We start from the raw sequence: 11,117 nt of genomic DNA, 5'->3' as shown, positions 1-11,117 counted from the left end.
GCAATATGAAGAGCAATCTTCAGCTGCACGAAAAAATGTAGAAAAAAAGACATATTACGAATGTGGCAACATATTAAAACCAAGTGGGAGCTCCCACTTGGTTTTAATATGTTGCCACATTTGTAATATGTCTTTTTTTCTACATTTTTTCGTGCAGCTGAAGATTGCTCTTCATATTGCATTTAAGGTAATGCTCACATTACTTAAATAAATTGAAGTAGCATGAAACGTGCGTACTGCAATCACTTTTGAAATCCGTGTTGCTTATTATTTGATATATATATATATATATATATATATATATATATATATATATATATATATATATATATATATATATTTATATATATATATAAAACCTTCTCTGCGAAGGCCAATGGCTTGGGGGTTAGAGGTATTTGAGTTCTAATCCCAGGGGCGATTCGTGTCCTCGAGCAAGTTATTTTATTTCACGTTGCTCCAGTCCACTCCGGTGACAAAAATGTGTTTGTACCTGTGTTTCAAAGGGCCAAACTTGTTACATTTTGTGTCACACTGAATCTACCTGAAAACTATGTTGAGGCAACAGGTGTCATTGGAGTGGACAGCCCCTTGCATATTAATTTCTCGAGCAGGCTGTTCTTTTGGTCGGATAAACTGGAACACCCGTCGTCGCAACTGACGGAGCGCCATTAATTCTCTTTGAATGTCACGCTGCTGTGGACTGCGAACAAGAGATCTGTGTTTTGTGAAATTTAAATTGTCTTTTTAATAATACCTTTACTTTTTTTTACAAAAGGAATTATGTTCATTTTATTTCACAGATAATTTCTATGATGTTACTTAAAAAAATCAATAGCATATAATATATTTCTCTCAAATATTTACAGAAAATTGAAATTTGCTTATTTCCTCTTTCATAAATTTTTCAGAAATCAAAGAAGCTTTTCAAATGTTCGATATTGACCATGATGGTCAAATCACGAGTAACGAACTGAAAGCAGTAATGAAATCATTGGGTCAGGCACCTTCCGAACAGGAATTGGAAGAAATGATCAGAGAAGTTGACACAGACGGTAAGTAAAAAAATTTGTTTAGTTAACCTCATGGAGTCTATTTATGTTGAACCTCTGCTTCATCGCATTGAAACGTCACAGTTCCGGTACTATAGGAGTGTGATTAGAATGTTGTGGGAAAGACGAATTCTTCAAGCCTACCCAACCTGCAGGAGACCTACGGATAAACTAAAACAGATGTTTGGGATAATATCCGTAGTCTCAGGTGGTCATGCTTGGGAATCTAGTCAGAAAGTGTAATGACAGTTGCTTCTGATAGGATTCTGTTGAGGACCCTCTATCCAACGACATTCGCAGGAAAAGTAGGTGGAGATAATGAGTGGATAGATGGATGGGTGAAATCCTAATTCCATTCTGTAAAGAATTATGCTGGGATTTATGCTGAAAGATGGAACATTAGCTACTAACACGCTGAAATCCGTGAAACAGATTTATCATATAAGTTGATGTAGGTGATAAAATGACTCAGTAATTGCTATAGAATAGTTTAGCTTCCACAATCTACGTTTTGAGCAATTTGAATTCACGTCTTAATCTTGTCAAGATATTGCTATTTACCCTGCATCTCTCCATTGCTCACGTCAACGTGTTCCCAGACCATTTATGCCGTTGTGGCCCGTGGAATTTCTCACCCAATTTCTTCCATTTCTCATTCTCGGGACGTTCTTCATGATGTGAACACGAGGGCCGATTGGTTCGGTATAGAAATAAATATTGAAACTCTCATTCAAGTATTTCATTTGGCTTGATAATCCTTTTTGCGCTTATGTTCAAGCTATGATATGGGTTCCACCAGTTCCCAAAGAACACAACTGCCTGTGAAAAGTTTTATATTTTAAAATATTTTACTGGGTGCATACAAATATTCTAGTCCCTAATAGGGATCTGTATAATTGTCGATCATTCAAGTATTAACAGATAGTAATAGATACGTTGTTATCAGTAAAATGCTGCTATCAGCCTCTGTTAGAATTGGTCCTGGCAGTGTTATGTAATATTTTGAAAAATTAGACTGCTGTAGAACCACAAGTAGGCTCATATTTACTCATGACTTCATCGCGGATTCATATATTCTGTCTAACAAAACTTTACTTCTTGAATGACACTAAAATCTTTTTAAAAGAAAATGAAAACATCATGAAAAGATTAACTGGAAACACTTGTATTAAATCATATGAAAATAAAAATCGAAATATTTTAGTGCCAGAAATGTAAAAGAGCTTTCGTTGGGTTTAGCTTGAATTTGGTTCTGGTTATGACCATCAAGATTATTGTCGATATGACCAACAGAACAACCTACTCGTCAAATTAACGTGCAAGTGACTGAGCACTCTACAGACGCACATAGCTCTAACGTGGGGGATTCGACGTGACACAATGTAACAGGGCTGGCCCTTTCAGCTACAGGTACAGCATATTTCGCCAGCTGAGTAGACTGAAGCAACGTGAAATTACGTGTCTTGCTCGATGACATGCGCGCTGCGAGGAATCTAACTCGCGACCTTACGCTGGTGAACCGTACACCCTAACCACTAAGCCACGCACCTTCTCTATAATTTGGTCCCAATTACTACCTAGAGCAATTTAACTTCGATTCCTTTGCTAGCACTTATGTGGAAATGCATAATGAAGTGATATCCTTTATCTCCATTCAGCTAAACCTATGACAAGTGATCTAACAAAGTCAGTAGCGATGAATGGTTGAAGAATTCAATCACAGACGTTACCAACTTATAAACACAACTTATGTCTTTTATCTGGCTCAACTCTCTATTTCTTGGTCCTGTCTCTTTCATCTGTCTCCTTGTTGTGTCTACTTGTTCTTTCATCTTCTCCTCTCTCTCTCCTCGTCGTTTTCCTCCTCCACCTCCTCCACCACCACCATCACCATCATAATTCTCATCCACATCATCATCATCATCATCTTATTCTTGTTGTTGTTCTGTTTATGTTAGCGTGCGTCAACAATGCAGAAATCTACATTACTTTCAATGTAGCTATGTACTCACCTGCCAATGACATGCATTCTAAAATATGTCACGTAGCCTACTCACACAAAACGTATATATTTCTGCCTGTTAGTGTTTATATGTATATAAATCGCTCTCTCTCTCTCTCCCTATATATATATGTAAATATATATATATATATATATATATATATATATATATATATATATATATATATATATATATATATATATATATGTATATGTATATATATCGTTGTATATATATATATATATATATATATATATATGTGTGTGTGTGTGTGTGTGTGTGTGCAAATATATCGTTGTATATATATGTATATATGTATATATATATATATCGTTATATATATGTATATATATATATATCGTTATATATGTGTGTATATATATATAAATCGTTATATATATGTATATATGTATATATATATATATCGTTATATATATGTATATATATATAAATCGTTATATATATGTGTATATATATCGTTATATATATATATATATATATATATATATGTATATATATATATCGTTATGTATATATATATATATATATATATATATATACATATATATCGTTATATATATATATACATATATATATATAATGTCTGTATATATCTTTGTATGTATGTATGTATTTATGTATGTATGTATGTATGTATGTATGTATGCATGTATGCATGTATGTATGTATGTATGTATGTATATAAGTATGTTTGTATGCATGTACGCTCTCGTGAGGCATACAGAATACTGATCACCTGTTAAGGTAAAGTGTACTGTTTACAAGTCATATGGAGAGTGTATTTAGTTATCATTTACACATACAGTTTTGTTTGATTATTTATTCAGTTTCACGGTGTAATAGAAATAAGCTGATTTAATCAGCCTTTATAAGATGCAGTAAAGGACATACTTCAATGCTTTTTACCACGTTCCTATCCAATATCGATCGCATCATAACATCCTTTTTCATAACAAAGCATAACGGCAAATATATAACGCTGCTAAAAGCAATGGCTGGGTACTTAGAAAGAGAGAGAAAGAGAGAATGACAAGAGAGAGAGAGAGAGAGAGAGAGAGAGAGAGAGACAGACAGGCAGACATACATACATACAGAGGGAGGGTGGGAGAGAGAGGAAGAGAAACAGAGAGACAGAGAGAGAAAGACAAATATAGATATAATGAAAGTAGCGAAGTCGGTGAAAGATAACTTTGTTCTGTTAAAGAAAAAAAAGTAGGAAAATGGAGGAAAGATTCCATGTTTGGTTGGTTGCTTCTTAGATTTCTTTTCTTTAGATTTTTGTTTTGCCTTTATAATCGTTATTGTTGTTGTTTTCATTATTGTTGTATTCTTTTCCTTCTCACCCTATCTCTCTCTCGCCTCCTCCTCTTATTCCTTCTCACCACCTAAGCATTCACTCATTTATTCATTCATTTTTTTTCTTTTCTACTTTCCCTTCTTCACTTCCTTCTGTTTTTCTTCTCCTCCTCTTCCTAGTTGTTGTCTTCATTCATTTTCTTTTTCTTCTTTTACTTCTATTTTTTCTTCATCTTCTTATTCTCATTGTTGTTCTTTTCCCTGTTGTTGTTCTATTATTATTCTTGTTCCTCTTGTTCTTGTTCTGCTTATTTGCCTTCTTTAACTTCTTATCTTCTTCTTCTTCTTCTTCTTCTTCTTCTTCTTCTTCTTCTTCTTCTTCTTCTTCTTCTTCTCCTTCCTCTCCCCCCCCTGTTCTCCTTCTACTCCCACCCACCGTTCTTTTTCTCAACTTCTTGTTTCCGCGTTCATATTTCCACGTTTCATCGTCTTCAAAGAAAATTGATATTTGTTTAGAAAATATGTTACTACTACTACTACTACAAGACAATGCGAGCGTTTTCATCCATGTATTTATTATAATATTTTTTATTATGCCAGGGAAGATGTTAGTTATAAACGTTATACATTTACGAGAGTATCGCCGACTTAAATGGAACACATTTAGAAATATTTCTATTGAAAATTAAACTAAGTCGCGGAATTAGGTTAACTGAGTTTCTACCCCGGCAAAGATATTACCACATACACATTAGTGAGTGTCTCAGATATAGACATGAGGAGGGTAAAAATTTTAGCATTGCTTCACCAGAAATTACCAATAGACGCTGAAAATGATGGATGTTTTAATAAAATCGGTCAATCTATTCTATAAGAGCAGCGAGCCGTTATACACACACACGCGCACATTAAGTACTACCACGATAAACAACAACAACAACTATTCCACCGCTACCATCACCACCACAAAATTACTACCACAATCACATTGATACATATATTGAACTTGATATTGGCATATAGGAAACGATTCATCATCCAGTGATTCTATTTATCTTTTTGTCTGTTTTTATAAATGTATGTATTTGTTATGTGCGTATGTTTATATATATATAATACATAGAGACATATCTACATGGAGAAAGTCAGATAAAATATAGATGCATCAAATTATTATTTTCCTTATCTATACCACAATACACATTTGTATATATATATATATATATATATATATATATATATATATGTGTGTGTGTGTGTGTGTAGATACACACACTCACACATGCGCGCACACTCATATGTGTATGTACACGTGCTTGTGTGTGTATATATATGCATATATTATACGTATGTATATGTAGATATATACATATATAAATGTACATAAGGTTAAGAAGGGTATTGGATTTAACCAAACCCAAAGACACAGGTAATACCGAGTAAGTGCTGTATACCGGCTAGTTACGCCCCATTCGTTGTATAAACAGGATTGGGGATTATAAGTCGTGTATTAACGTGTGTATGTATAAATAGAGAAAAGGATAAAGAGAACAATGGCAAAGATAGAAATATATTTTATGGATAGAGTCTTACAGCTGTTTCAGGGAAAATCCAATGCATCCCTTCATCGGAGACAGAAATAGTAGAGGAAACGATTATTATATCTAGTACTGTTTTTTCTTTCTGTTTTCAGCGCATCACACTCACTCTCACTTTCTACTATAACTATCCGCTTATAGATATAATAATCGATTCCTCTACTATTTCTGTCTCCTATGAAGGGATGCATTGTATTTTCCCTGAAACAGCTGTAAGACTCTATCCATAAAATATATTTCTAACTTTGCCATTGTTCTCTTTATCCTTTTCTCTATTTACGTATATGAATGTACATTTATGTATAGGGTCAAGCATATCTGTGTGGTAAGAAGTTTTCTTCATATCCACCGGATTTATGATACAGTTCACCTAAGTGGCACGTTGGGCAAACTTTATCCACTCTCACCCTGGCCAACCAAATCCAAGTGAATGAATTTGGTAGAGGGAAACTAAAAGAAGCCCGTTGGATATATATATATATATATATATATATATATATATATATATATATATATATATATATACTATGATAATTCTGCTTGTCATCGCCTTACTTTCCCGTCGGTAATGCTTTCACGTAACTAAGAAAAAGAGGGAGACGGATAAGGAGGGAGGGAGAACAAAGGTGAGAGAGAAGCATCCATGACGTGAGATAAAGGGGATGTAAGTGTAAGGCTTTCATGAGATTGTTTGAACGGAAAGAGAAGAGAAAGAAAAAGAAAAGTGAAAAAGAGGATGAGGCGAAGAGTGAAACAAAAAGCGGGAGAAAGAAAAAGAGGGAGAGGGAAACGTCCATGACGTGAGGTAAGGGGGAACGTGTTATTTATTGCGTAGTTAAAAGAAGATGGAGAGGTTAAAGAAAGGCACAGAGAGAAATGGAGGAGAGAGAGACAAAGGAAAGAGGGGAATGTGATGGGATGAGAGAGATTACGGTGGTGGTGGTGGTGGTGGTGGTGGTTGGATAGTGAAAAGTGTATTCTTTTTCATAACTGAACTCAGTTTTGTCTTTTTATATCACCTATCACTTAACGCTTATTTGCGTGGCAAAAATATGCAATTCAACTAAAGGTTGTATCATATCTACGGGATATTCTTTTTTATTTTCTTTATGGGGGAAATGGGAAAATAAGAGTGAATATTTATTTTATTAGTGCTGTGTGTTAATTCTATAAAAATTGTGCATAAATTATATAAAGTGTATATATAAAGTGCATTAAGCAATCATCGTATTCCAAGTCTTTTCACTTTTCAATGAGTAACAGATATGAGATTGTCTTTCCATACACACACAGCAGAGGCTACGCTTTCAGGTTTTTTGGATAAATTTTTCAGAAGTAATCCAACAGGCTTACCATTAATTCCGTGAAATATTCACAGTTCTCACTAATAAATTATTAAGGCGGCTATTCGCAATTTAGAACCGAAATGCAACGAGAATATTCAACAGCAAAGTAACGGAGGGTACTAGTTAGCACCAACATTTCTAGAAATAAAAGTCGAAACAACTCTCAGCCGGCTAAGAGCACTTTCCTAACGAATAACAAGGGAGTCAGGTTCCCTCCCTACGACAAGCGAGATGGAGTCATATCAGCGCTGATTTCAGATGTAATTACTCTTCCTCCGTTGCTGAGGGTATATATATATATATATATATATATATATATATATTTATATATTCTCTCTCTTCCATCTTTTCTCTTTTCCCAAAAAAAAAAAAGTTCTCCTGGCGCTCACTATTTTCCTCACGTTCTGGTCTAACGACCTTCCATGTTTGTTTTCGTTCGGTTTCCTTGTATGTCTTCACTGTCATGTTTTTGTTCCCAACTTTGACCCTCCATAAATCCTAAATTTTATTTTAGAATTTATGGGAGCAACTGTCTTTGAAGACTCATATTCTCGTTGAATGCCCGAAATGAGGAATGAATTGACAGCCAACAACTGTGTTTACTTGTCCTGTTTCCCATTTTTCTCGTTGATTACGTAGTTAACAAGTTTGTTTACGTATTTCATGTTATTTGCACGTTGGTGACGTCCTGTACCCATATATCCATATATGCATATACAAACATATATATATATATATATATGGTTTGTTTATGTTCATAAATTAGCTGTTCGGCAATGTAGACAGATAAAGTTAGTAGCAGGCTTTAAAACAATATGCGTTAGGATCTATTTGGTCGACTAAACCGATGCCGCAGATTCTGAGTCTCCCTCATATAAAAATATGTGGGTGGGTGGGTGGGTGTGGGTGGGTGTGGGTGGGTGTGGGTGGGTGTGGGTGTATGCGTGTGTGCGTGTGTGTGCGTGTGTGTGTGGGCGTGTATGGTTTGTTTGGCTATATATATATATATATATATATATATTAATAGAAGGCCAATGGAGTTAGGCAAATCGATATACAGATAATATTATTAAATACATTTAATACAAAAAATGTTCATATAAAAATGTCCGACTCACACAAAATAGAAATGATATCAGAAGCAGCTGCTGGACTCGTAAAACTTGTATTCAACCCCTTCAATTCCTGATATCGTTTCAATTCTGTGTAAGTCGGACCTTTTTATACGTACATTTTTTGGTATTAAATGTATTTAATATTTTTTATATATATCGACTTGTCTAACTTACACGTCCTTACATTTATTCTTCTACCTGCTCACGTTCATATCTCCTGAGCATTACAAAGTGTATTCTATATAGAGAATACCTTCCTCTACTATATAAATAATATATATATATATGTATGTATGTATGTATGTATGTATGTACGTATGTATGTAAGTATGCATATTCATTTGTATGTATGTATACATGTGTGTGGACCGTGTGTTTGTGACACGTGTGTATGTGAAACGTGTGTTTATTTTGTGTATGTGTGTGTGTGTGTGTGTGTGTGTGTGTGTGTGTGTGTGTGTGTGTGTGTGTGTGTGTTTAGTTGTGAATATTCGGCAATGTAGATTATACCTGTTGTGCTTCTGTTTGCATGTCTGGTTTTATTTGCAAGTGATATGTATGGAGAAGAGTGAGAAAAAGTGAGTGAATGATGGCTACACAGCTAAAAATGTTCTACAGGGAGCGCGAAGGATAGATAGATAGATAGATAGATAGATAGATAGATAGATAGATAGACAGATAGACAGAAGAAAGAGAGAGTGACATATGATACAAGTATGTACATGTATATATTATATGTTGATATATATATATATATATATATATATATATATATGTGTGTGTGTGGATATATGTATGCATGTGTGTATGTGTGCACTTGTGTGCTTGCGTATCTGTAAGACTTTTAGCATGTGAGCGTTAGCTTGTGATTATGTTTGTACTTTCGAATGAAATGCAGCTTGGGCATGTCAAGTAGAGAAAGACAGAATCACACACACACAAATATGCGCGCGCACACAGAGTGTGTATGTATATATAGAATGCACATACATATGTATATATGGATATATGTCTATTTAGAGAGATATATGTATATTTATATATATATATATATATATGTATATTTAGAGAGAGAAAGAGAGTACGGAGAGGAAATATCTTTTAAATGTTACTCAGGAGATTCCAAACGAAAATTAAGAATAATATAGTGATCAAATGGAATTGCATGGGATTTTGCAATTAAATCTTCCAAAGAGATTTTAATGACAGTAAAAATAGCAGCAGCAGCAGCAGCAGTGTCAGCAGCTTCAAGAAGAAGAAGAACAACAGTAACATCGTCATTAACCACCAATAGCCAAAAACGATTATAGGGAGAGCACATCATCGACAACGATTGTGTGCATGGAGAACAACGACAACTACTACTGCTACTACAATAGCAGTCACGAAATGATGATGATGGTGAGAAGAAGTAGGAGAAGAAGAAGAAGAAGAAGAAGAAGAAGAAGAAGAAGAAGAAGAAGAAGAAGAAGAAGAAGAAGAAGAAGAAAAAGAAGATGAATCACAACAACAACAGAAATAACTGGAACGGATGGAGTTGAATATTCGTTTTAATGGTTTTAATCTTCTTTAGCTTCGGCTGGATAAATCAAGAAACATAGATCTTTCCGTTAAGCAAGTTTATTGCTACTGTTCAAAACAAGATCAGATTTGATGTGTCAGAAGCATATGCGTCAAGGCTCTTTATATCTTAAATCTTATCCGTTTTCCTTCGCTACAATTTTTATTATTATAATTGTTTCTCTGTCAGAGATTTGTATTGTTTCCTCTGTCACGTGCACGTTAGGATGTAAGTTTCACATATCTAAAATGTATGTTCTGTTGTGCAATTGTGCTTGACATTATATCAAGCTACCTACTGCCCCAGAATGGCGACCTTAGGGGTTTTCTTGCTGCTTACGACCTTCTTGCAAGCATTGACCTGCAAAAGTTTAAAGCTGAACATACACGTTATTTATTTCACTTGTTTCAAACTCTCTTAATTTTTGTTTAGCTGTTTCACTCACAAGACTTCGACCATGCTGGGGCACCACCTTCAAGGTTTCAGTCGCTCGAATTGACGCCAATACTAGTTTTGGAGTTTGGGACTTATTCTAACAGTATTATTTGCCGACCAGCTAGTTTACAGTGACGTATACAAATCAACACACGGTTGTTGGGCTTTGATGATGAGCAAACGCAAAGACAAACAGTTACAGCAAGCGAAATAAAAAATCTCTCTCTCTCTCTCTCTCTCCACACACTCTCTCTCTCTCCATACACTCTCTCTCTCCACTCATTCTCTCTCTTCACTCATTCTCTCTCTCTCTCTCTCTCTCTCTCTCTCTCTCTCTCTCTCTCTCTCTCTCTCTCTCTCTCTCTCTCTCTCTAAATAAATAAATAAATCATTATGTTCCGGTCTCGGTAACATTAAATACATACATCATTTAAGTTTGCACTTTGGTCAGATTCAATAATTAGTGAAATTTACAGGTTAGAATGGAAGTTGGATGCAAACTGAAGATTTGGAAGAGAAAACGTTATCAAAGTTGTTTTAAATAGTCAAGCAATTACTCATGACAATACGGAATTAGGGGGTTGGTAGATTTTAATGACAGGGAGAGAAGGCTTTGATGATAGAATGATAAAATCCCTTGGTATATTTCTACTTCATGATCATTGCAACTCATTTGTTTAGAAGAATAGA

At 34.7% G+C, this 11,117-nt stretch overlaps 1 protein-coding gene across 1 annotated transcript in view; it reads left to right on the top strand.

Moving 5' to 3' along the window:
- LOC106883843 (calmodulin-alpha) overlaps window positions 1-11,117 on the top strand; it is a 191,059-nt gene that overhangs the window by 146,176 nt on the left and 33,766 nt on the right. Inside the window, exon 3 of the mRNA XM_052971897.2 lies at window positions 912-1,055. Within this exon, the coding sequence (XP_052827857.1) occupies window positions 912-1,055 (144 nt within the window). The remainder of the gene's footprint in view (window positions 1-911; window positions 1,056-11,117) is intronic.

The sequence above is a fragment of the Octopus bimaculoides genome, chromosome 11 (assembly GCF_046866305.1).
Source record: "Octopus bimaculoides isolate indiv1 chromosome 11, ASM4686630v1, whole genome shotgun sequence".
NCBI classification, from domain to species: Eukaryota; Metazoa; Mollusca; class Cephalopoda; order Octopoda; family Octopodidae; genus Octopus; species Octopus bimaculoides.
The sequence above is the reverse complement of the archived record's forward strand: the minus strand, read 5'-3'. Positions and strand labels throughout refer to the sequence as shown.